General features: G+C 45.5%; 1 protein-coding gene across 4 annotated transcripts in view; it reads right to left on the bottom strand.

Moving 5' to 3' along the window:
* tsnare1 (T-SNARE Domain Containing 1) overlaps positions 1–27668 on the bottom strand; it is a 735823-nt gene that overhangs the window by 220053 nt on the left and 488102 nt on the right. For all 4 annotated transcript variants that reach the window (XM_080194990.1, XM_080194988.1, XM_080194987.1 and 1 more), the window contains 2 exons: positions 16987–17077; positions 12122–12196 (listed from right to left, as the gene is read on the bottom strand). In XM_080194990.1, the coding sequence (XP_080051116.1) occupies positions 12122–12196; positions 16987–17077 (166 nt within the window). The remainder of the gene's footprint in view (positions 1–12121; positions 12197–16986; positions 17078–27668) is intronic.

Below are 27668 nucleotides of genomic sequence, written 5' to 3'. Positions count from 1 at the left end.
CCTGAATTTAGCCATGGATTTTTTGACTCTCCTTAAGAATTAGTATCTCTACCGACCAAGAGGTTTTACAAGTTTGCACCATCAAACACATATGATGACCAGGGAAGGGAAACTTCAGTTCTGAGGATAGATTGGAGAGGTTGGGATTGTTCTCCTTGGAGTGAAGGAGGTTGTGAGGAGATTTGATAGAGATGTTCAAAATCATGACAGAGCTGGACAGAGCAGCTAGTGAAAAACTGCTCCCCCTCATAAAATGACCAAGAATGAACAGGCACCGATTTAAAGTGATTTGCAAAAGAAGAAAACGTGATATGAGGAAAAAAACTTTTTCACCAATGGGGGCGATTTTACCATTTTGATTCTAAGTGCTAAGTTCAGATCCAACTTGTAAACCTGTTCTCAGTTGGGGTAAACCTGTTCTCACACGCACTCCGCCTGAAAAAAAAGTCGCAAATCCGAAGCATGCTGTGGGTGGGGTTTATCGCACTCGAAACGCTGCTGCTTGATCGGAGACTTCAGCAGCTCAGTAAAAAAATTGAAAAACGCTCTCTTGCCACATCACTCCTGGGCCGCAAAAAGCAGATGAAGCGGCCGGGGAGTGACAGCCCCCATTAGACATTGCCCAACACCCCACAACGTAATTGTCCCCCCTATCCATCGACCCCTTTCTCTCCCGCTATCCAGGCCGTTTGCAACCCCCTACCCCACTTTCCCCCTCACCAATCGCCCGCTGAATGGCAGTGGACCTCCCCGGCTCCTGCACCCCCCCTCCCCACCACTACCAGAGAACGGTCTGGCCAGCCTCCCCCCCTCCCCCACCCAGCAGAGAACGATCCAGCCTCTTTCCCCTACTTCTCCACCAGAGAACAATCTGGCCTCCTTCTTCCTCCTCCTCCTCACCTCCCCTCCACCCGACCCTCCCAATCAGAGAACAATCTGACCCACTTCTGTCCTTCTAACCCCCCCCACCAGAAAACAATCGGGCCTATTTCCTCCACCTCCCACCAGAGAATAACTTGGCCCACCTCCGCCACTGCGGATCTGAGCAATCTGAGTTAGAGATCCGTTGGAAGCTCTGAACGTACTTCTTCAGAACCTGAAGTGGCCAAATCAGACCTTTCCGGACCATGTCTGTTTTGCGCCAAATCAGGATGGGCAATTGCGGTGGTAAAGGGGGAAATGCAGGTAAGTTTGGGCGTCCAGCACATTAAGTCAATTTAAGTGCATGCAAATGCAAGTAAATTGATGTCATGCCCGTTTCAGTTGCGGACTCGATCGCATCCATTTTTGGGCCTTGTTAAAGAGAAATACAACACGGACACGAGCGTGGGTCGCACTATACGCCTCACGCCCGACTTTACCAAGTTTTCGCACCCAAAAACAGGCACAACGCAATGGTAAAATCAGGCCCAATGAGTGGTTTGGGTCTGGAATGCACTGCCTGGAAGTGTGGGGGAGGCAGGTTCAATAGAGGCATTCAAGAGGGCATTAGATGATTATTTGAATCGAAACAACGTGCAGGGGTATGGGGGAAAGGCAGGGCAATGGCACAAAGTCATGACCTCATTTGGAGAGCTGGTGCAGAGACGATGGCCCAAATGGCCTCCTTCTGTGCAGTAACAATTCTGTAATCACCAAGAGCGCTCATGATGGTTCCTGACCATTTTTCTCATAAGTTCTTATGTATTTGTTAACACCAGGAAGGGATTCCTTCTTGTCGTTGTGTTACCCGTATTGTAAATGTTCATGATTGCATGTCTGAAAGACGTGCTGGTTAGGGGCATTGACCCGAACAGGCGCCGGAGTATGGCAACTCGGGGAATTTCACAGTAAATTCATTGCAATGTTAATGTAAGCCTTACTTGTGACTAATAAATTAACTTTAAAGAAAAATTGTGAGAAATCTGTTCTCTAAATAATGCACTTTTCTTGAAACAGCAACCATGCTTTCCTTGAATGCTTTTTTCTGAAGTTAGTCACATATAGTAACCCAAGGAAATCTTATTCTTTGAATAAAACAATATTGGTTGAAATGGACTTCAATTATTTACTGCATTGATTGCTAGTCTTTTGCAGAGCAAATGGGTAGGATTTTATTGATTTGTTTTGGTAAGTTACCATTGTTAAGCACACTTAAAAATATTAGCTAGTAAAGACAATGTTCAGATATTTCATATCTCTTAAGCATCACAAAATAATCATCTCAGTATTAATTTTGGTAGTCATATTTTAGACCATAAGAACATAAGAAATAGGAGCAGGAGTAGGCCATCTAGCGTTTCGAGCCTGCCCCGCCATTCAATAAGATCATGGCTGATCTGTCGTGGCTCAGTTCCACTTTCCCGCCCTCTCCCCATAACCCTTAATCCCCTCTCTTATCAAAAACCCATCAACCCGCATCTTAAAAATATTTAGCAAGGCAGCCTCCACCACCTCAACGGGCAGAGAATTCCAGAGGTTCACCACCCTTTGAGTGAAGAAGTTCCTCCTCAACTCCGTTCTAAACCGTCCCCCCTTTTATCTTGAGGCTGTGCCCCCTAGCCCTACTGTCCTTTCTGAACGGGAAGAGTCTCTCCACCTCTACCCTATCCATCCCATTCAACATCTTATACGTCTCAATGAGATCTCCCCTCATTCTTCTAAACTCTAACGAGTACAAGCCTAGTTTATTCAGCCTCTCCTCATAGCTCAACCCCCTCAACTCCGGTATCAGCCTAGTAAACCTCCTCTGCACTCCCTCCAAGGCCAAAATATCCTTGCGTAAGTGTGGCGACCAAAACTGCACACAGTACTCCAGCTGCGGCCTCACCAATGCCCTATACAGCCGCAGCAAGACCTCCCTACTTTTATATTCAATCCCCCGCGCGATGAAGGCCAGCATCCCATTAGCCTTCCTGACCACCTGCTGCACCTGCAAGCTGGGTTTTTGCGACTCATGCACAAGGACCCCGAGGTCCCTCTGCACCGTCGCCTGCTGCAGTTTTTCTCCACGTAAGTAATAATCCTTCCTACCATTATTCCTACCAAAGTGGACCACCTCGCACTTGCCAACATTAAATTCCATTTGCCATTTCCTGGCCCATTCGCCCAGCCTATCTAGATCCTTCTGCAGACTGTCCACACCCTCCGCGCAATTTGCCGTTCCCCCAATCTTGGTGTCATCAGCAAATTTCGACACCATACACTCGGTTCCCTCCTCCAGATCATCTATATAAATGGTAAATAGCTGAGGCCCCAGCACCGACCCCTGGGGCACTCCACTAGTCACCATCCGCCAATCCGAATAGCACCCATTGACCCCCACTCTCTGCCTCCTATTTGACAACCAATCCTCTATCCACGCTAACACCCTACCCCCAACTCCATGCCCCCTTACCTTCTGCAATAACCTCTTGTGAGGTACCTTGTCAAACGCCTTCTGAAAATCAAGAAAGACCACATCCACCGGCTCTCCTCAATCCACCGCCCTAGACACATCCTCATAGAACTCCAATAAATTTGTCAGACACGACTTCCCCTTAACAAAACCATGCTGCATCTGCTCTATCAAGCAATTCCCCTCAAGATGCCTAGGTTGCACAGCTTTTAATTATTGGCAGAAAGAAAACAAATCCTTTCATCTGATTAAGATGAAACTAAAACTGGCCAAGGTGAGGAACAAAATTAGGTTGGACTGTTGTACTTCCAAGTACATTCACTAGTTTTCAGTTCTGGGATCCCACTTTCATTTACTTACCACAACGTTATTACTATTTTTCTGAAAACGATTGGTCTTTTTGTAAGCTCCACTGCTGATTGTAGCTAAACATGCTCGCATGCATGCACTACCTGGCCTCAAAGGTTGCTGCAACTGCAAATCTTGCATTGATGATGGGTAATTCTGACAACATATACATACCCAACAAGTTTGAAATTCTGCATATCTTCGCCAGGCAATTGTAATCCAAGACTGGCTCCTAGCTTAAAGTTTAATCTGTCTTGCACACAAAACTTTGATCTGTTATCCTCTGTGTAATATATTCAAATAATGTTTCTTTCCCCTAGATAAGTAATTCTGACTTTTCTTGGCCATTCAAGGAATTTCATTGTGATTCAATTGATAAGACCCTCTTGAATCAACAGATGAAGAATACACTTAGAATAGAATCCCTACAGTACAGAAGGAGGCCATTTTAGCCCATCGAGGCTATATTGACAATCATCCCACCCAAGCTCTATCCCCATAACCCTATTCCCATTTAATCCTCCAACACTAAGGGGCAATTTAGCATGGCCAATCAACCTAACCCACACATCTTTGGGCTGTGGGAGGAAGCCAGGGGAAATCCACGCCGACACGGGGAGAACGTGCAGGGTCCACACAGACAGTGACACAAAGCCGGAATTGAACCTGGGTCCCTGGTGCTGTGAGGCAGCAGTGCTAAACACTGTGCCACCATGCCTCAGGTAAGCCCAATCTTACCGGCAGTTCCCCCTCTACCATTGCGTTCGCCCAGCTTCTGGAGAGGTAAGTTGAGAGCTTCTGACGGCTCTCTGACTCATATCGGTGACGGTGGTTTGTTTGGGGGGAGGCAGGCCAGATCGTTGATGAAATGTACAGTACAGAAAGAGGCCATTGAACCCATTGTGCCTATCCTAGCTCTTTGAGAAAGCTATCCAGTCAGTTCCACTCACCCATAACATATAACTTTCATATTTTCAATTATATATCCAATCTCCTTTTGAAAGTTTGCTTGTCCCACCTTTGTGGTCGGCCATGTCCACTTATGTTGCATTATAGCTTTCTTCAGGGCATTCCAAAGTGTGAGACAGTCAATAAATTATTTTTGAAGTATTGTCATTGTTACATAGGCAAAATGCAACATCTCAAAACACTTGCAGCAGGGACATAACAAATTAAATATATTATCGCAAAACCGTTTCTTAACCTTGTGATGACTGAGTGTGAAAAGCCCGTCAGGACACTGGCAGGAATACCTGCTCGATTTCAAAGACATCGCTGGATCATTTACATCCACCTTAACGTGCCCACGGAGCCTCAGTGCCACAGCTTATCACAAAAATGACAGCTCTAACGGTGGAGTGCTTCCTGTGTCCTGCATTGTCAACCTAATCCAGGTCCTGGAGCAGAGTTCAAAACTACAGCCCCCTGGGTGGGATTTTCTGGCCACGCTCGCCCCAAAACCAGAAAATCCCACCTGAGGTCAATGGACTTTTGCATGGTCTGCACCCTCCTCCCGCCTGCTACATTTGCCATGGTGGGTGGGATGGGAAAATTGCCCCCCCGCCCCTCCAGGCCTGACTGTTATGCAACTCCCACTTGAACTTGCTACTGTCGTTGAACTTCTACCGAGTGTTATATAATGTCAGAAATTCCTCAGACGAAACCTCTTACTGGAACAAAGTTCTTTTGTGGATTTAACAGAGTTTGTCAACAATAGGAGCTCAATAGATTTCGTGCATCTAGACCAGGACACACTGCCAAACAGGAAATTACTCTGTAAAGCACAAAAGCACATAATAGAAGGGAAGCTTTTGAAACGCGCTGATTGAGAGAGAACCTGAAAAGTTAAACCCCATCGACTTTTCCAGCTAATTCTGGACAGGCATTAACAGCTGATGAATAGTGACCTCTCGTGATACCAATACTCTTGGCTCAACTACCAACACAAAAAAAAATTACTTCTCATTCACCTCATAGCCATTCAAGGGATCTGTGTGATGCGAGGGCCACAGTAACATAACTGACAAAACAGCAGCCATGACCCCCAAAACTAAGTGTTTGTACATGAAATGCTTTGAGCCATTTGAGCAACGTGATGAGTTGCTATGCAATTCCAATTCATTCCATTACCAAAACTAACTGTAGATTTGTCAGACTCACTAACAAAATTAAAGTCACTGAGAAACTTACTGATTTTTACTTCCTTGCTTCATGAATAACTTGCACTAACAGAACATGAAGACAGCATCAGATACATCTCACAACCAGCAGGTAACAAAAAAGATTAAAACTGTGAGTAATAAATACTTAATTCAAAAGATTACTGCCATTCTGATAGTTAGTAACAGTCACTTTACATTGGTCTTCAAAGATATTAAAGATCCCTTGATGTAAGTCTATTTGTAACAATAAATAAACTTACAAAAAGACAGTATTTTGTGTACATTGCATGATGTCATGGATGTAAGAGAAGACATTGTCTTCTACATTAACCCCATTATTCTTCCCCTTGCATTGTAAGACATAGGCTTCCACTAATGGTTATCCAATGGTGCTCTTACATCCATGACATCATGCAATGTACACAAAATACTGTCTTTTTGTAAGTTTATTTATTGTTACAAATAGACTTACATTAACACAGCAATGAAGTTATTGTGAAAACACCCTAGTGCCACACACTGGTGCCTGTTTGGGTACACTGAGGGAAAATTTAGCACATCCAATGCAGCAAACCAGCGCGTCTTTTTGGGCTGTGGGAGGAAACCGGAGCACCCAGCGGAAACCCTGCCCAGTCACAGGGAGAACGTGCAGATTCCACACAGACAGTGACCCAAGCCAGGGATTGAACTTGGGTTCCTAGCACTGTGAGGCAGGAGTGCTAACTATTGTGCCACTGTGCAGCCCATGTTGGAAACCTGAAAGAAAAACAGAATGCGCTGGAAATACTCAGCAGTTCACACATTTTAGGTCATGATGACTCTCAGTCCGGATGCAGTGTTATCACGACTCAAAATGTTAACCCTGTTCCTCTCTATGAGTATGGTTTGACCTGCTGAATATTCATGATGTGGAGATGCCGGCGTTGGACTGGGGTAAACACAACTAGAAGTCTCACAACACCAGGTTAAAGTCCAACAGGTTTACTTGGTAGCAAATGCCACTAGCTTTCAGAGTTCTGCCCCTTCTCACCTGACGAAGGGGCCGAACTTTAACCTGGTGTTGTGAGACTTCTTACTCTGCTGAATATTCTCGGCTTCTTTTGGTTTTGTTTCATGCATTGTAGGCCATTGCCCTATGACCGGATTGCTCGAAATACCCCAGCAGAACTGAATAGAAAATAGAGGATGGGATTTTCTGCCACTTCTCACTAGCGGGATTTTCCAAGCTCACCCAAGGGGCCCACCCAAAGGACCCTGCCCACCCCATCCCTCCCCCCATGGCACGATGAGTGAACCACGCAGAAGATTCTACCTGCAGGCCACCTCCATCGTCAGAAAAGTTTAATACGGAAAAATGTGAGGTGATTCACTTTGGTAAGAATAACAGGAATACAGAATATAGCGCTAACGGAAGGACTCAGTCGTGTTGACGAGCAGAGAGATCTCGGTGTACGTGTGCATAGCTCCCTAAAAGTTGGCACCCAGGTTGATAAGGTTGTTAAGAAGGCATACGGTGTGTTAGCTTTTATTGGTAGAGGGATTGAATTTCGGAGCCGTGAGGTCATGTTGCAACTGTACAAAACTCTGGTGCGGCTGCACTTGGAGTATTGCGTACAGTTCTGTTTGCTGCATTATAAGAAAGATGTGGAGGCACTGGAAAGGGTACAGAGGAGGTTTACCAGGATGTTGCCTGGTATGGTGAGAAGGTCTTATGAGGAAAGGCTGAGGGACTTGAGGTTATTTTTATTAGAGAGAAGGTTAAGAGGTGACCTAATAGAGGCATACAAGATGATCAGAGGGCTAGACAGGGTGGACAGTGTGAGCCTTTTCCCTTGGATGGTGATGGCTAACACGAGGGGACATAGCTTTAAATTAAGGGGTGGTAATTATAGGACAGATGCCAGAGGTAAGTTCTTTACTCAGAGGGTAGTAAGGGTGTGGAATGCCCTGCCTGCAGCAGTTATGGACTCGCCAACTTTAAGGGTATTCAAATGGTCAGTGGAAAGGCATATGGATAACATTGGAATAGTTTAGGTTAGAGGGTCATTAGATTGGTTCCACAGGTCGGCGCAACATCGAGGGCCGAAGGGCCTGTACTGCGCTGTAATGTTCTACGTTCTATGAAAACATGCCGCCAGGAGGTATGGATGTGGGTGGGAAATCCTGTCCAGAAAATAGCCCTAGGCGTCCTGGCCAACATCTATCCCTCAAATAGCACCACCAATCACTTGTTATTAATCCTGTAGTCCTCCACCACTGTGCCTGAGTAGATTGGACATTTTCCCACGTAACAACAGTGACAGGACTTCACAAAGTAATTTATTGTTTGTGGTGTGCTTTGGGACAGCGCAAGAGACTGAAAGGAGTCACATCAATGAAATTTTCCCTGTCGCTGCGTGGGTGGGAAAAATCTATTTACTGGGAGAGGTGAAAATGTGTCATGCAGGCTGGCAGAGGCAACATTATTAAGGATATACAGAACATAGTGTGCTAAGACAAGAAAGGGATCTGCTTAGATTCCCCACAAGAGTTTTCTCATCTGTTTTTTTTACGTTCTTGAGTACAGTATCGGTGACCCAAATAACAGCACATCAAGATAAAAAATAGCACTGAACCATTTTCCAGTCTCAGAGTAATTGTGCTGCATGACACATATTAAACTGCAAATCAGCCTTAAATGTAAAGCAAACGCCTGAGGCATAAAAAAATTGTTAGACCCTGACCATTTCACTCGTGCTTCCAGAAACAAGTTCCTAACTCAACTTCTACTTTACAGGGAGCAGGAGGAATCAATAATCATTGTGGTGCCGCACATCAAAATTTGAAATGACAAGGTCTGCACAATTGTGTCAAACCTTTTGACTGGCGCTGTGTAGGAAAGCAATTAGTTGTTAAAGGTAATATTCATCATTCTTTGCTGCACCAAAGTAAGTACAAGTTGCTGCATTTGTAAGAAAGCAGGTGAACTGATCATGCTGGGACTCTGAGGCAATTCTCCCAACAAGTAAATGGCGAACAATTCCATTAGGTGCAATTAAGAAATAGGTGAACATGAAAGATGATGCGCAGGAAACAATTATAGCCAAGTACAGCACACTTGATTAAAATACATTAGTCAGCACTCTAGATGGGACAGGTAATATGAAATGGAAAGATCGTTTTGTCTCTTGCCAATGGATTGATATTTCATTGATGCTCCATTTTGCCCAGAAATCTAAAGGTTAACAAAAAATGTCTCAATCAAGTTCTGAACTTTCTGTTGCTTTATGCATCACAAAGAAGAATGTAACTCTCTCTGCTGGATAATTATTATGCAAGAATCATAGTGGGGTCCATTCTCCCCTGTGTATGGGGAGATTCTCTTGTCCCACACTTTGAGCTTTCCCTGATTCTACGGGCTGAATTTTACACTTCCCCCATCAGCAGGTTTGAAGAGCAGGTGAGCATCTTAAATGCAGTCCGCCCCTCGATGTGTCTGAAAGTGTACAGATGACAGAGGAAGCGCCCAACAGCCCACCCAAATGATTGCCACGTAAGGGTGTCATCCAACGGCCTCTGATATTTTGTCTGCAGCTTTAGGCTTGAATCAAACAGGCTGTTGTTGAAGAGGAAAGTGGGTTAAGTGTTGAATGGACAAATGGGTTAGTGTCGAATGGGCGGGGGGGGAGGGGTGGTTGGGGTGGGAGGGACACATACTGAACCTCCTCTGCAGACCTCATGATCCATCAGAGGCTTTCCCTTGCAAAAATTATGCTCTACCTTTTTAAAGATGCCCCCTGGCCTTCTGAACTGGAGAGCATCCCAACATCCCTGTGCCAAGACCTACCTTCCAATTCCAGGTTTAGCTGGGTTCCTCAATGCGATGGGATTGCCTGTTGAACCAGCAACATAAGAAGTCTGACAACACCAGGTTTAAGTCCAACCGATTTATTTGATAGTAAACTCTCAAGCTTTCGAGGTTCCCCTCTTCGTCAGGTAAATGAAGAGTTCTGGCCTCAGACAGAGCATATAAAGCACAGACAGTTTACAGATTACTTCTAATCAGTAATCTGTAAACTGTCTGTGCTTTATATGCTCTGCCTGAGGCCAGAATTCTCCATTTACCTGACGAAGAGGGGAACCTCGAAAGCTTGTGAGTTTACTATCAAATAAATCGGTTGGACTTAAACCTGGTGTTGTCAGACTTCTTCCTGTGTTTACCCCAGTCCAACGCCGGCATCTCCACATCATGAACTAGCAATGGACAGCGCTACCCTGGCACTGGCCAGTAGGGGCACTGTCCACTTCTTAAAATGACCAGCAGTCACATGAGGTCTGCCTTTAAGGGCTTTCATTGGGTGAAGTCAAGGGTGAGTGCTCGAGGGGTTGGGAGGGCCAGGGAATAGTTAAAGGCTGGGAATGGCCTTTTTGGGGAATGTAGCAAAAACTGCCAGATTTCCTGCCTGGCTCAGGCCTATCACTATTCTGGGTAAAATACAAGCGGGCGGAGATGAAGCCCTTAAGTGGCATTAATTGGTCACATAAGGACCTCAGTAGGCCCGGGGATAGACAGGCAATCTGACAGCTCCCAACCACCCCCCAATAAAATCTCGTCCGGACCCAGGTAGGAAGGCCACATTCTGGACTGTTCCTCATTCTAAACAATCAGTGGGACAGTATAAAATCCATCCCCGTTTGTCCACTATTCAGCACCGAATGTTGAAATTTCTTCCAACTAACTTATTGAAAAGGCTATTTCATTTCCCATCAAATATAATGTCGAGTTGACCACAATACTCCATCTGAAGCCTAACTAACCTTTTATAATGGCTTAGCCTAACCTCCATACAAATGTACTAAATGGGAGAATTTTTAAGCCCCCTAAAAATGGGAGAGCTTGGGTTTGGTGGGGATGAGGGAGAGAGTTTACATCAAATTCTTGAGTTCCTCACTCCCCACAGCACCTCAGGGCCTCGAGGCCTCCAGCTCTCCAGCCACCTCTCCCTACACTTTGAACATCTCCCTCACCCTCACTGGGCCTCCGACCCTCCTCTCCCCAGACTTCATTATCGCTCACCTGATCTCACCCTCTACCTCAACCTCCATCCCCGAGACCACTGTCACCATCCGCACACCCAATCTCTCCCTAATCTGGTGTCAAACTGCTTCTCCAAGCCTAGAAATCATCATACCATCCGCCCCATCAATTCCTCCTCCCTCTGTCCTATTGTTCCACCTCCACCACTCCCCAGTCCCCTCTCCCTGCTTATCAGCCCCAACCGATGCCCTGTCATCATCCCTGGATCAGGCCCCTTGCCATTCCCCCGCCTGCCACCACCACTTCATTTGGAACTCCCCATGCTTTGGTGGAGATGAAAAGAGAAAATGCGTGATAGGTTGGAATCTGGTGCCATGGTGGCACAATGGTTAGCACTGCTGCCTCTCAGCTCCAGAGGCTTGGATTCAATTCCCGGCTTGGGTCACTGTGTGGAGTTTACACATTCTCCCCACGTCTGCGTGGGTTTCCTCTGGGTGCTCCGGTTTCCTCCCACAGTCCAAAAATGTGTGGGGTAGGTGCGTTGGCCATGCTGAATTGCATTAGTGCCCTGGGATGTGTAGGTTAGCAGGATTAGCGGGATAAATATGTGTTGCAGGGTTGCAGGGATAGGGCCTGGGTGGGATCGTTGTCCATGCAGACTTGATGGGCCAAATGGCTTCCTTCTGCACCGTAGGGTTTCTTTGATTCTATGTACCAAAGGCAAATGCACAGAGACAATTTCATAATCCAAGTACATTAACGAAATGCAGACATAAACATCTAATCACCTTGTTGCCGCATATGGTTATCATTAATCTCTTAGTTGCTTTTAAAAGCTTTCTTAATTTCTTTAAAGAAGCTATTTTTATCAGTGATAAGATATGGAAGAGTAATGTTTACACGTGATAAATTTAGGTGTAAATAATCATCTTTTGTACAGAAAGTTGTGAGCATAAGAGAAGTCGATGGCCCTAACGGCAGCCTTTATATAGCTTTCCATTCTTAATGGTTCACAGTTATCAAAGCTTGACAATACTTGATGAATGCAGTCGCTACATCAGAGAGGAGCAGCCATCAGTGCATTCCAGCACAAAGAAGCTTGTGACACAGGGGTGGAGGGATAAATGTCCAAGCTCAAAAACCAAAATTGTTGGGTAAACAAGAAGTCTTTTTAATATTAATAAGCAATCACAAGATATCGAGTGGTTGACTGTTTACCTTCTGCAACCCTCCGTAGCGCTGAATGGAGTCCGAGAGCTGGTTCTTGAGCCTATCCAATTGTAACCATTCTCGCTGGAGACAAAACAAAGAGAAATAGGAGTTAAATAGTTTTCTTTTCCCTCCCTAAAACTTTAAGTTTACGTACTGAGAATCTGGCTAATTTCTAACCAGCCCCTTTCACTCAGACACCTTCAGCATGTTAGGGATAAAGAGAAGCTGAATGGGGACTGGAAATCTGAAATAAATAGAAGCAAAACAGGTAATTTTGTCAGTAGGTCAGTCAGTATTGAAAGGGGAGAAATCTATTATTGCTTAAGCCTTTTTCTACAAAATTACAAGAAAGGAGTTATGCCTCAAGATATTAATCCATGAAGATGGATTCTCCTGGAAAAAAATCCAAGTGCTGCCACCAGTAGCACCAACCAGGTGTGATTCAACCACTCTTCGGTTGTAAAAAATCATCAGCATGAAAGATGTCTGCAAGTCTGGCTTCAAGACCGGAGCGCCTTTTTTAAATCTCTCAGACTAGAGTGTCACAATCCTCCTCCATTCACCTTACAAACATTGCAACCCTCCAGAGATAAGGTGACGTGGGTCACAACCAGAATGACATTGCCAGGGTGACATGGCCATGGTGTCAGGGGATAGAACCAGGGCACTGTCCAACCATGTACCTGACCACATGGAGGCTCCAAAGGCCTCTGAAGCCCCAGTATGTCCATAACATCTACCTCGAGAATTATAGGGTGGCTACTAGAAAATCCTCATTGAGGATCTCTTGGAGGATAATTCAGAGTTGTGCCAATCTCTTCTGCGGCTGAATACAATCCCCAACACAGGAATGCTGTTCCAGCATAAGTTGAAAAAGAACAACTATGGAAAAGAAGCACTCAGACTGTATGTCTGGTCTTTCTAGAACAATCTTGCAGTCAAATAGAAAGCCTGTTTAAAACAAAAACTGTGATTAGAAACCACAGCAACTCAAAAGAGGAAGTACACAAGTTTCATGGAGCATGAACTGACTGTATCAACAATGAACTGTTTGATCTGCCCTGGAGCTGACATTCAGAAAAACCTTTAGCAACTAACAAAACATCAGTTACTTGTGCAAACAACCCTGGGCTGATGCTTTCTTTGACCTGTTCTAGAGTTGTCAAAGTAGTTCTAAGAGCTTTCAGAGCAGCTGGGGCTCATTCAAGTTTGAAAGGGAGATCCCCCTTGTGAAATTCAGAGCACCTATCAACCAGTGTGCTTCAAAAAGCTTTCAGAGCACCTGGGGCTAAGGAGAGAAAATAAGGGAATCTGCCAAGTGAAACTGGGTATCTCCTGTCAATCAAAGTACTTCAAAGAGGTCAGGTAACATCTGGGGCTTTGAAATCAATCAAGGGCAATCCCTACTGTAGAATGGAGTACTGCTGTGATTTTGAAGGATTCCAGATGTTCAGCGGGCATGGATATTAAATTGACCAAACGTTTTCCAGACCACAGACAATAATATTTTTTTTCCCAAAAGTACCATTCCAGGAGTGATTTCTACATTTCCCAAGGCTGGAAGAAGTCCAGTCACGAGACCATAGAAACCATGGAAAATTACAGCTCAGAAACAGGCCTTTTGGCCCTTCTTGTCTGTGTCGAACCATTTTTTGCCTAGTCCCACTGACCTGCACTTGGACCATATCCCTCCATACCCTTCTCATCCATGAACCCATCCAAGTTTTTCTTAAATGATAAAAGTGACCTCGCATTTACCACTTTATCTGGCAGCTCATTCCACACTTCCATCACTCTCTGTATGAAGAAGCCCCCCCCCCACTCCAATATTACCTTTAAACTTTTCTCCTTTCACCCTTAACCCATGCCCTCTGTTTTTTTTCTCCCTTAGCCTCAGTGGAAAAAGCCTGCTTGCATTCACTCTATCTATACCCATCAAAATCTTATACATCTCTATCAAATCTCCCCTCATTCTTCTACGCTCCAGGGAATAAAGTCCTAACCTATTCAGTCTCTCTCTGTAACTCAGCTTCTGAAGTCCTGGCAACATCCTTCTCCCCAAGACTCCCATCTCAGGGAGAAGGACCTCCCTCTGCAGCCTGGCAGCAGCCAGAGGGGCCAACTCTGCCAACAGTGGGCTGATGAGTGGCAGATGGAGTTTAATTTAGACTAATGTGAGCTGATGCATTTTGGTAGGTTGAACCAGGGCAGGACTTACTCAGTTAATGGTAGGGTGTTGGGGAGAGTTACAGAACACAGAGATGTAGGCATACATTTTCATAGCTCCTTGAAAGTGGAGTCACAGGTGGACAGAGTAGTGAAGAAGGCATTCAGCATGCTTGGTTTCATTGGTCAGAACATTGAATGCAGGAGTTGGGATGTCTTGTTGAAGTTGTACATGATATTGGTAAGGCACTTGGAATACTGTGCACAGTTCTGGTCACCCTATTATAGAAAGGATATTATTAAACTAGAAAGCGTGCAGAAAAGATTTACTAGGGTGTTACCAGGACTTGATGGTTTGAGTTATAAGGAAAGGCTGGATAGACTGGGACATTTTTCCTCTGGAGCATAGGAGGCTGAGGGGTAATCTTATGGAGGTCTGTAAAATAATGAGGGGCACAGATCAGTTTGACAGTCAAAATCTTTTCCCAAAGGTAGGAGAGTCTAAAACTAGAGGGCATAGGTTTAAGGTGAGAGGGAGAGATACAAAAGTGTCCAGAGGCGCAATTTTTTCACACAAGAGTGGTGAATGTCTGTAACAAGCTGCAAGAGATAGTAGTAGAGGTGGGTACAATTTTGTCTTTTAAAAGGCATTTAGACAGTTACAATGGTAAGATGGGTATAGAGGGATATGGGCCAAATGTGGGCATTTGGGATTAACTTAGGGGTTTATGAAAAAGATGGCATGGACAAGTTGGGCCGAAGGGCCTGTTTCCATGCTGTAAACCTCTATGACTCTATGGCTCTATAACTGGCACCGTTGGAGGCAGTACTTACCTTCTTGCCAATCTCTGAGGCCACAGCAGCTAGTCCCCACTTGTCAGGACTAGGAGAGAGTGGCACTCGCTGGACTTCCTACTGGGAAGGGTAGGAATAAGCTGAAGGGCAGAGCAATCTTTCTGCACTTAGCCAGTTTTAGGGAGAGGAGAAAGATTTGTTCCAGTTCTGACAGATTGGCCCCATGTCGCCAACCAACCGAAGAGTTCAATGACCTCCAGGCATCCCCACCAGTATCGCCATCAATGAAGACCAGTAATGATTCTTGCTGGGATCCCGCTGCCCCCCAAGGGTTGGAGCAGGGAGAATCTAGCTTGAAATCATCAAAACATATTTCGATGAATATTTAAATCTGTAATCTGGTTCCCACTCTTGCTGGGCAGGAACCAGATTACATCCAGGCATGGGGCTTGTAATATCCCAAAATGGGTTTTTGCCCGTGCTAAATACTCCTAAAAACCTGCTCCCCCATGTTTCTCCAACCCTGAAAGGCCCCAACAGAATCTGCACCAGAAACGACACAGCCAGAAAACTGCCCCCGGGTGCTTGTGGAACTGAAAAGCCATGATCCTTATGTACCTGGGCAAGTGGGCAAGATGTGGAGATGCCGGTGTTGGACTGGGGTACAAGTGGGCAAGACCATGGAATGCAGTTTCGCAGCTTCCAGAAGTAGGCATTGTGGCCAGCTGGTGGCTCATGTGTTTGGAAACAATGATACCCACCTGTATTATTTTCTAATTTTAAGAGGTTGTGGCACAATTAATGGAGAAAATCCAGCAATTGGCAATCAACATTGACTGCAACGTCGGACTGAATGATGAGAACAAATTTTGATTACCTTAGGTGAGTCTACTGGGGGAGCAGCAAGGCCTCCCAGCATTTTATCCCACACCATAACTCTTTGTCTCTCACATACTCAGCTACATGTTTAAACATTTCCTTATTAACAACAATATGGACCATTAATATATTATCACAATGGAGTGAAAGCCTAATGTGTCCAACCCATGCATTAGTCAATGTCCTTCATTTCCAAAGTCAGTTTAGGGAGTTCCAGCCAATTACAGCCAGGGCTAACTGTCTGGTGTTGATCCAATAAGCCAAATTCCACAGTGGTTAGCACTACGGCCTCACAGCTCCAGGTTCGATTCCCGGCCTTAGGTCACGGTCTGTGTGGGGTTTGCACATTCTCTCAGCATCTGCGTGGGTTTCCTCCGGGTACTCCGGTTTCCTCCCAATGTCCAAAGATGTGCAGGCTAGGTGCATTGTCCTTGCTAAATTGTCCTTTACTGTCCTGGGATGCATAGGTTAGAGCGATTAGCAGGGTAAGTATGTGGGGTTGGGGGAATAAGGCCTAGGTGGGATTGTTGTCGGTGGCCGAATGACCTCCTTCTGCACTGTAGGGTTTCCATGATTTCTCTATGGTTTCTCACAATGGAAACTTCTGTGATATTTCTGCCAGTGTTTTAGAGTTTGAACTCCACACAATTTGGTCTATTTCTTCTGGAGAATGGATTAATCAGTTCAAGCGGCAGTGGTGATCTGAGCTCCTTTGGTAAATTAACACAAAAAAAAGTGCCAAAGAGAAAGAACTCTGGCACATCAGCCACAAAAACAAATGGTAGAGTTTACATATTAAATGGGATTTCATCGTTAATGTATTAATAAAACCCACATTTAAAGTTGATTAATAATTCAGGATGCGAAAGTGCAATGACTATATTAGTTAAAAATGGCTAACGGCCAAGTAGAGAAGTAATTATATTTTATATGCAAATCCGACTGGTTTTAATTTTTTGGCAATTACTTTTTGGTTTCAGGACTCGTGTGCATAATATTTGAAGTTATTGTTACATTTCAGCTGCACTTACCCTGGATGATCCTCGCACTATTTCCGAGAGCTGCTTAATATACTTCGTTGAGGAGCTGATAGTTTTGTTCGTCTCCTGCTGTGTTGTGTGCCTGTGGCAGACAGAAGGGAGGAGTCAACAATAAATTAAATAATTGCTGAGTTTGGAGTAAAACAACTGAACTAATTCTGGGGAATAACAACGATCAGCACACAACCAGTACCGACATTTAAGTGGGAATACTGCAAGATATCATTGTGCTCTCGTAAAATTCTGATTTAAAAATGTTCTCGGTGCCATTTCAATTTTGCTTCTGTCTCCATAATTCAAGTCAAAATATTTGGGTGACATCAGCTCTGTGCGTTCTCCATGTCGAAATATGAAACAGCTTGTTCGTACTCATAAAACTTGTGTTTGATCAGCAAAACAACTCTGGACAAAATAAATTAAACAACTTTTCTCAGTGAAATCTAAACTGTCGCCCCCCTCCCAGTACAGCACTGTTTCCTCAAGTGCAACGTGTCTGACAAACAGTTGATTTAGCCATCTGTCTCTAGATTTGTCTAGGCAACATCAAAAATCTGTAAACCTCATCCCCCTCTGCCGAAACACATTCACTCCTCTGGAATAATCCTGGGGAGACGTATGACGCAACAATTATGCCCTAGCTCTAATGAAATAAGTCCATAGTCTCCTCAACAAGCAATATAAACAGAGCATTTCCTTACTTATTCCCTCTCTATTTTCACATATGATGGTTGACTTCTCTTGGTTCTGTTCATCTGTGGCCTGGTGTCTAAAGTATGGCTGCAAGCACCAAACATCAGAAAAGAGAAGGAGATCTGAGAAGGGCATTCATTTAGTTTCCTTCGGAATGATGCTGTGGCTGAAAAGGTTAATTACAAGGGAAGGTTGCGTAAGCTTGCCCTGACTCTCCTTTAAAAGTTCGAAGGCTGGTCTAATTAAGGCAGTTTAAGTGACTGAAAGGATTCGATTGGGTAAATAAACAGTAACGATTTCACTCGGCAAGCCATTTTGGAGTGAAATCTGTTTCTTCACATAGAAGGTGTCGGTAATCTGGATCTCTCTCCCAAAAGGCGGTATCAATTGGAGCTGGCAAGATTGAGACCAACAGAAATTTGTTAGGGGTGGGGGATCCAGTGGAATGGAACAAAGGCCAGTAAAAATATTTGAGGTACAGGTCAGTCAGAAGCTAAGTGATTAGGAGAGCACACTTGAGGGACTCAATAACCTCCTCCTATTGCTATATTCCTAAGAATAAAGCACAGCAGGATCGCTAGTGGGGATTGGGGGCGTTGCTTGAAGTACTGGGGGAGGAAGAGAACAAAAGCTCCAGGAATACAATGCAGGAAGGAAAGGACATGTTATATAATTAACATATTGGATCTCAAGAGAAATAAAGTTCCCTGTTCAATTTAATTTAACATGGGGATACAAGGAAGAGGGTGGCCAGCCTTTTCGAAATTCGCTCCTCAACCCACCAAAAACTGAGAAAAAGTCATTTTTGCTGAGTCCTTTGCCTTCAACTTCCTGTACACCAAGTGAGCCAAGGGCTTGCAAGCAATCAAAAGGACTGTTCATCAGGAAGATCAACATGACTTGATGACACATCCTCTTGTATTGGTGTTCCACTATCTGGACAGGAGCAGTCACCTTAATGAGACAGAGGAACTTAAATACTTCTTCAGCAGCTAAATGTTATTACCGTGCTCCAAACCACAGGCTGCCTGTGAATAAAAGGAGTTCAACTATGCTTATTGATGCAACCTTCATAACACATAAGAACATAAGAAATAGGAGCAGGAGTAGGCCATCTAGCCCTTCGAGCCTGCATTTGTCTAATGCTAACACAGCATTTGTCTAATTATTTTTTGAAGAAGTTAATCAATGTACCAACACCTGAAGCAGGAGCAAGACTCCAAAAGCTTGCACTACCAAATAAACCTGTTGGACTTTAACCTGGTGTTGTTAGACTGCTTACTGTTCATTAGCCAGGGCCAGGGAGAGAATGTCTTTTTAAATATTCATTCATGGGATAAGAGCGTCGTTGGCTGGCCAGCATTTATTGCCCACCCCTATTTGAGAGGCACCCACATTGCAGTGGCCCTGGAGTTGCATGTAGGCCAGATCAGGTAAGGAAGGCAGATTTCTTTCCCTAAAGGACATCAGTGAATCGGTTGGATTTTTCCAACAATCAACAATGGTTTCATGGTCATCAATAGATTCTTAATTCCAGATATGGTTAGGTGTACAGGCCATGTTAAATTTTCCCTCAGTGCACCCGAACAGCGCTGGAGTGCAGCAATTAGGAGATATTCACAATAAATTTATTGCAGTGTCAACGCAAGCCTACTCGTGACACTAAGGGCCAGATTTTACCAATCGGAGGCTAAGGGCCGGATCCGGACGTAAAACGGATCCGAGCCCGGAATCCCCATTCCAGCGCACCCATACACTTTTTGCTGACTCCGATTCGGTCCGCGCTATGGGAGGGGCTTAGCGCTGCCGGAATGATGGGAGCTCTGAACTGCGCAGTTCGAAAAAAGTCTGAAACAGCATGCCCAGGTGCGAAAAATAAAGCCAGCGGAGAGAGGCGGGGAGAGGTAGTGAGTGTGTGTGGAGTGGAAATGAGCCGCGATGGACCTCCCTGGGAGGCAGGCCCCCCCCGGCACACGCCCCACAAGCAGACCCCCACTGGGAGGCAGCCTCCCCAGATCACAGCGCCCTCCAGCGAGGCAGCCCCCCTCCCCCGTCCACCCCACCCCCCCGCATCCTGATCAGACACCCCACGCCCCCCCCCAGGCAGCCCCCCACTCAGCAGAGCACACTCCCAATCTACCTGTGTTGCTGCTCTCCCTCCACCATCCTTCTGACCCTCACCTGTTGATGTGGAGATGCTGGCGTTGGACTGTGGTGAACACAGTAAAAAAAATCTCACAACACCAGGTTAAAGTCCTATTGGATTGGTGTTGAGAGACTTCTTGATGCACTCATTGGACACTCTGCAGCACCTTTACTGGCCTTCCTCTGGCGTCTGCCGGAGGAGGGGGGCAGGCTCAGATGGATCTCTGGTTGGGGGGTTGTGGTGGCGGTGGAGGATGGGGGGGTTGGATGGACTTGGGAGAATCTCCACCACAACCCCCCCACCCCCCAACCAGAGATCCATCTGAGCCCGCCCCCTTCCTCCGGCAAATGCCAGCGGAAGGCCAGGAAGGTGCTGCAGGCTCTCCAACGAATGCAGTACGAAGCCTCACAACACCAGGTTAAAGTCCAACAGGACTATAACCTGGTGTGGTGAAACTTCTTACTGTGTTTACCCAAGCCCAACACCGGCATCTCCACATCAACGAATGCAGGTCAGTAAGATGGTGGAGGGAGAGCAGCAATCCAGGTAGGTTGAGGGTGTGCTCTGCCGAAGGGGGCCCTGCCTCCCCAGGTTGGGGTGGGGGGGTGATCTGGAACGGATCTGAAGACGATAAAGTGGGGTTTGGCGGTAGAGTTGGGTGCACGGTTCATGAAGTCGATTTAAATGTATGCTAATGCATTTAAATCGTCGGGCCGCCCGATTGGGGAGCGGACCGGATCCACGCTCAAATCGGGTGTCAGTAAAGGCACGATCTGCTTGGTTTCGGGTGCAGATCGCGTTACAGGCCCGACGCCCAAATTTAGCGCGATGTCATGCCCGTGAATTTTTGGTAAAGTCAGACCTTAAGAAATAAACTAAAGAAAAATCTAAAAATATTTTTACTGAATTCAAATTCCACCATCTGCTGTGGCGGGATTCGAGCCTGGGTCCCGAGAACATTAGCTGACTTTCTAGATTATAAGACGAGATCTGGAGCTTGGCTTGTTTCTAGGCCCCTTACCCACAACCTCCACATGCCCTCTTACTCCCCCCTCCAACCCATCCACATCCTTTGAGCGTGGAGAATTGGGAAACATAGTCACAATTAGGTCGGACTGTTTTATCATCATCCCAGTGCGGTCAGACTATTTTATATAAGCTTAGCAAAACTTCTTGGTCTTTGTACTCTATGTCTCTATTGATAATGTCCATCAAAAGCTCAGACTTAGGTATCGTACACTTTATAACCATGGATTTGTCAAAGAATTACACACAACTCAGTTGTTCATTTTATGCAACTAACTCTGCTTCTTTGAACTTGGCTCAATGCAACATCCAGTAGCAATATCCAAAAGGCTTGAACTTCACAAGCACTACAAACAACAATCCCATGTGCAAGCGAGAATATCTTAGACTAACGGTGACATATTCTATTGCTGCATGACTCCTGGTTTCACTTCCAAGTCTAAAAAAGGCAAAACCTTCCAGTAAAGTAGCACCAATCGATTCACCTGCAATCACACTGCCAATTCCAACACACAAGTGGGCTTTTTTTTTAAATAGGAGAATTACTTTTTTTGCATTGAGAGATAAATACTTTATCAGTCTAAATTGAAACTAACCACGCTTACAAATGCCCAACTTGGAGAATATTCTGGGAGATCAAATTGCAGCAACTGCTGGGAATCTGACCTATAAGCAGAAAATGCTGGGAATGTAATCAGCAGGCCAAGTAGCATTTGTTGACAGAAAAACAAAGGATGGGTTTTATGCCCCCCGATCACAGCGACATATTTTCCAGTGATGGAGACAGCTTACCAGCTGTGGGATCTTCCAGTAACATTAATGTCCACAGAGTTTTGCCTGTCCTGCACTTTCCACCACCAGGGCACGTGCCATGGGGGGGGGGGGGGGTTGTTATCGGTGGGACCAGAAGGTCCTGCTGGTGGAAATGGCCTTAAAATTGTGGAAATGGCTTTAAAATTTCAGCCAGAGGCAACGTTTCTGGTCCACACTTGTTCTGATGAAGGGTCACTGACCTCCTTGATTTGATTTGATATATTACTGTCACATGTATTAGTATACAGTGAGAAATATTGGCCATGATTCTCCCATTGTGACCCACAATTTTCCTGGCAGGTTACGGTGGGAGATGCGCATTGTAGGCCTTGGATAGGGATTTTGCATGTGCCAATAATGCATGTGCATCTCCCAGAGCTGGCAAACAATCGCCGGTCAAACCACACTGGAAACTAGTGAGAAAGCAGGTAAGCCATTTAAATCTTTTTTTTAATATGCTTTAAATATGTTTCTTAGTTCATTATCGGAACCTCCTGCCTGCCAGAAGTACTTCATTCTGGTGGGGTTCAGACTAACTCCCCATGTTCAAGGAACGAGCAGAAGACCCATTGGAATGAATGGGGGCAATTGGGGCCCCCAAGGGGGTCGGGCGGTGGGGGGTGCTAACCCCTGGACATGGACACCCTGGCACCCAGCCTGTGCCCCAGGCACTGCCCACAGGGCAAAGTGTCCATGCCCACCAGGCATTGGGCAGTGCCAAGGGGGTGGGGCCTATTGTGGGTGGGGCTTAGGGGCAATCAATGGATGTGGAGAGTCCTGCTGCCACTCCGCAGACAGGATCAGCCTGGGATGTAGGGAGGGCAGTGATTGGGGAAGGGGGGGCATGGTCTGCTGGGGGGCCGGTCATGACTCTGGGGCATCTGGCCCAGGGGTGGATCAGTGGGGGAGGGGGGGGTCTGCTGGGGTGAGGGAGGTGGGGGGAGGGGATCACCACTGCTGGAGGGAGAGAGGACGTGAACTGTGCACCCCGATGCTCTGGGGCGGGGGTTGGGGTAAGTGTCAAGGAATTGCTTTGGGGGCTGCAAATCGGCTGTGAGGGGCCTGGAGGGGGTAACACTGGCCAGTGATCAAGCTGGCCAGCAAATGGGGAGTCTGACAGATCGGGACCACCGCTCACACGCAGAGTTCCAAACTAACAGACATCGGCACGAATAGCCACCAACACCCCCATTCCTCCGCAACCCACCCCCCCACCCCACCCCGACCCGCCCCCAGGTTTTTAATGAGATTCACGACTTAGACCTCTGTAGTGCACAGAGTACAGAGATTCAGGTGAGAAGCTGAACTGCAGCCAGGATTTAGAACAGTTTTCCCACCAATTCAGCACTTTTGGGAGAATTGCCCCCATTGTTTCTTGCATGTTATACAGCATACTGCTTATAAAGAAGGAAAGGAGAGAGTGCAGAATGTGGTGTTACAGTCATAGCTAGGGTATGGAGAAAGGTCAACTTAGTGCGAGGTAGGTCCATTCGAAAGTTTGATGGCAGCAGGGACAAAGCCGTTCTTGAGTCGGTTGGTACGTGGCCTCAGACTTTTATATCTTTTATACATTGGAGGGAGTGCAGAGGAGGTTCACTAGGCTGATACCAGAGATGAAAGGGTTGGACTATGAAGAGAGACTAAATAGACTGGATCTGTACTCGTTGGAGTTTAGAAGGATGAGGGGGGATCTTATAGAGACGTATAAGATAATGAAGGTGATGGATAGGGTAGAGATAGAGAGATTCTTCCTGCTCAGAAAGGATAGCAGGACTAGAGGGCACAGCCTCAAGATAAGGGGGAGCAGTTTAGAACAGAGTTGAGGAGGAACTTCTTCACTCAAAGGGTGGTGAATCTCTGGAATTCTCTGCCCGTTGAAGTGGTGGAAGCTACCTTGCCGAATATATTTAAGTCACGGGTAGGTAGGTTTTTGACAGACAAGGGAATTAAGGGTTATGGGGAGAAAGCGGGAAAGTGGAACTGATCCACTTCAGTTCAGCCATGATCTTATTGAATGGCGGGGCAGGCTCGAAGGGCTAGATGGCCTCCTCCTGCTCCTATTTCTTATGTTCTTATATTTTTATCTTTTTTCCAACAGAAAAACATGGAAGAGAACATGTCTGGGGTGCATGGGGTCCTTGATTATGCTGGCTGCTTTGCTGAGGCAGCGGGAAGTGTAGACAAAGCCAATGAATGAGGTGCCGGTTTGCGTGATGGACTGGGCATCATTCATGATCCTTTGAAATTTCTTGCAGTCTTGGGCAGAACAAAAGTTGTACCAAGCTGTGATGCAACCAGAAAGAATGCTTTCTATGGTGCATCTGTAAAAGTTGTTGAAAGTCATAGCGGACGTGCCAAATTTCTTTGTCTCTCTTTGCACAGTTGCTGCCAGAAGTGTTGAGCATTTCCAACACATTCCTTTTCTACTGAAGCAAAAATAATACTTTTTGCTAGTCCTCCAAAAAGCAATTGGACTTTTTCTGAGCATTTTATTATCCTTCAGCAAGAAACCCAGCAGCAGCTGTTCAGGAGGCTGTTCAGCACCTCAAGCATGCTCATGATTCAAAGAAAAACAGAAAATCCTGGAAAATCTCAGCAGATCTGACAGCATCTGTGGAGAGAGAATAGAGCCAGTGTTTCGAGTCTGGATGACCCTTCGTCAGAGCTGAAAGGTCATCCAGACTTGAAACAGTGGGTCTATTCTCTCTCCAAGGATGCTGTCAGACCTGCTGAGATTTTCCAGGATTTTCTGTTTTTGTTTCAAATTCCAACATCCGCAATATTTTGTCTTTATCCTCATGACTCTTCTGTAACTCAATTATTTTTACCGCCCTTTGTTCCATTTCCATGAATGCCTTCATAGAAACATGAACAAAAGTGCACAAGAGATTATCGCGAAAGATTAAGGTGCATGGGATTGGAGGAAGTGCATTGAGATGGATGGAAAACTGGTTGGCAGAGGGGAAACAAAAAGTAGGAATTAATAGGTGCTTTTCAAATTAGCAGGCAATAACTAGTGGGGTGCCACAGGAATCGGTGCTGGGACCCCAGCTAGTCACAATATATATTAATGATTTGGATGAGGGAAGAAAAGCTAACATCTCAAAGTTTGCAGAGTTTGCACCTCAAAGTTGGGCAGGAGGATAAACTATGACCAGGATGTAGAGATCCTTCAGAATGATCAGGACAGGTTGGGTGAGTGGGCTAAGCAATGGCAGATGCAGTATAATTTGGATAAGTGTGAGGTTATTCACTTCAGAAACAAAAACAAGAAGGCAGATTACTACCTCAATGGTTATAAATTGGAATAGGGGAGTGTGCAGTCGGTCCTGGTTGTCTTTGTGCACCAGTCATCAAACGTAAGCACGTAGGCAAATGACATGTTGGCCTTCTTCATGAGAGGTTTTGAGTACAGGAGCAGGGATGTGTTATTGCAACTATACAGGGCTTTGGTGAGACCACACTTAGAGTACTGTATGCAGTTTTGGTCTCCTTTTCTGAGGAAGGATGTTCTTGCTCTCAAGGGAGTGCAGCAAAGATTTACCAGGCTGATTCGGGGGATAGCGGGACTAATGTATGAGGAGAGATTGACTAGATTAGAATTGTTTTCACTGGAGTCCAAATGAATGAGAGGGGAATCTCATAGAGACCTATAAAATTCTAACGGGTCTAGACAGAGTAGATGCAGGGATGATGTTCCCGATGGTGGGGGAGTCCAGAACCAGGGGTCAAAGTCTGAGGATTCAGGGTAGACCATTTAGGACGGAGGTGAGGAGACATTTCTTCAACCAAAGAATGGTGAGCCTGTGGAATTCATTACCACAGGAAATAGTTAATGCCAAAACATTGAATGCATTCAAGAGGCAGCTGGGTATAGCAGTTGGGGCAAATGGGATCAAAGGATATGGGGAGAAAGCAGGATTAAGCTATTGAGTTGGATGATCAGCCATGATCTTAATGAATGGTGGAGCAGGCTCAAAAGGCTAAATGGCCTCCTCTTGCTCCAATATTCTATGTTTCTAAAATCCAGAGTCACCACCTCTTACATCAAGGCAGCATTTGATGACTGCGACATTAAGGAGCCCTAGCAAAACTGGAGTCAAATGGAATCAGGGGGAAAACTCTCGGTGGGATAGAGTCATACCTGGCAGAAAGCAAGATGGTTGTCATTGTTGGAGGCCAGTCATCCCAGTTCCAGGACATCACTGCAGGAGTTCCTCAGGGTACTGTCTGCCTTCCAACCACATTCAGCAGCTTCATCAGTAACCTTCCTTCCATCATAAGATCACTGATGATTGCATAGTGTTCAGCACTGTTCATGACTCCTCAGATACTGAAGCAGTCTATGTCCAAATGTAGCAAGACCTGGACAAAATCCAGGTTTTGGTGCACCAGAGGCAAGTAAAATTTGCACCACAGGAGCTGCTGGGCAGTGATCATCTACAACAGGATAGAATCTAACTGTCAGTCTTGACACCCACCACTGAAGTGCCATTGACCAGAAACTTAACTGGATTAGCCACATAAATACTCTGGCTACAAGAGCAGATCAGAATCTAGGAATGCAGCAGAAAGTAACTCACGTTCTGAATAACACTGACCTTGCATTCATACTCCAAGCTACCCTTGGCAAAATTCATGTGAAAGTAGAGGTCAGGAACAGGTTGCCTTATTTCCTTCTTCTCATGGTCTGATGTGTGGATAGGTATTTGGAGAGGAAAGAGGGGCGCATATGTGCATGTCCTCACACTGAGCAATGTGTATGTGTAGCGCGGTGTATGTCTGGGGCGTGAGAGTGTGTGTGCATGAAAGTGTGTGTGCCTCACTCCCAGTCTCAGGGGATCCTTTATCATACTCACCTCTCTCACACCTCTTCCCATTTAATGAGACTGCGCTCCATATCTACATTATTCTAGCGAGTGAAAATACTTTGCTTCTAATCTCTGGTCTTGCTTGAGGCATGGCAATTTTTCCTGTGTTCCAGTCCTCCCATTCTGCAATCACAGTTTAACTTAAATAACCTGCTTACATCCACATTATCCATGCCTCTCAGCAATTTAGAGATCTGGATCACGTCCTTCTCAATTTTATATTCTCCAATGAGTATAAATTCAATTCAACCAGCCTATCTTCACAACTTTAGTGCTTCAAGTCCAGAAATAATCATTTTCATTTTTCTCTGAACCTTTGCCAATTCATCAATGTACTTCTGAAGGCAAAATGCTCACAATTGAACACAGTAGTTCAAACGTAGTCATATCAGTTCAGTTATACATTTAAAATGCTGATAATCAAGCACTCTCCAGATGCATCTCAATACTTGATTAGCCCAGCTGTAAGGAGTCTTGACTCAATTGGAGTGAAAGGCAGGAAATGCTGGAAATGCTCAGCAGGCATGGCAGCATTTGTAAAGAGAATGACCGAGTTAGGTCATTCTTTCAGGTCGTCGACCCTTCACTAAAACTAGAAAAAAATTAAGAGATTTAACAGGCTTTAAGCAAGTGGAGTGACGGAGGCTGGAGTTTTACTGCGTTTCACACTGGCAAGGTTTTCCAGGCCCGCCAATGTGAATGAAGGTTTTAATGGCTCGCTGGCCCCACTGCAGGATCATGGGAAATTCTGGCCCATGACAGGGGCAAAACACAAAAGGGAAGGCTTGTAATAGGGTGGAAACCAGGAGAGAGGAAATGACAAATGGGATGATGCTGAGAGGTCAAAGGAGGTGATAATGGGGCAGGTGAAAAAAAGGGCCTAGAGGTGGTGAAAAGCAGTATTACCTATAGGCACTAACTAACAAAATAGGGGCCGGATTATGATTTTGAAATTGTTCACCTGAACATTGTCAAGTGCCCAGTTGAAAGAAGAGGTTATATCCCCAAAGTTGAACTTCACTGTAACAGTCTCAGATGCAGTGAGATCAAAGAATGAAACTAATCTGTAAAGCAGTCACCCAATCTGCATTTGATCTCTCCAGTGTAGAAGAGATTACATTGTGAAC

This window comes from Carcharhinus amblyrhynchos, chromosome 8 (assembly GCF_965287045.1).
Source record: "Carcharhinus amblyrhynchos chromosome 8, sCarAmb.v2.hapA, whole genome shotgun sequence".
Lineage (NCBI taxonomy): Eukaryota > Metazoa > Chordata > Chondrichthyes > Carcharhiniformes > Carcharhinidae > Carcharhinus > Carcharhinus amblyrhynchos.
The sequence above is the reverse complement of the archived record's forward strand: the minus strand, read 5'-3'. Positions and strand labels throughout refer to the sequence as shown.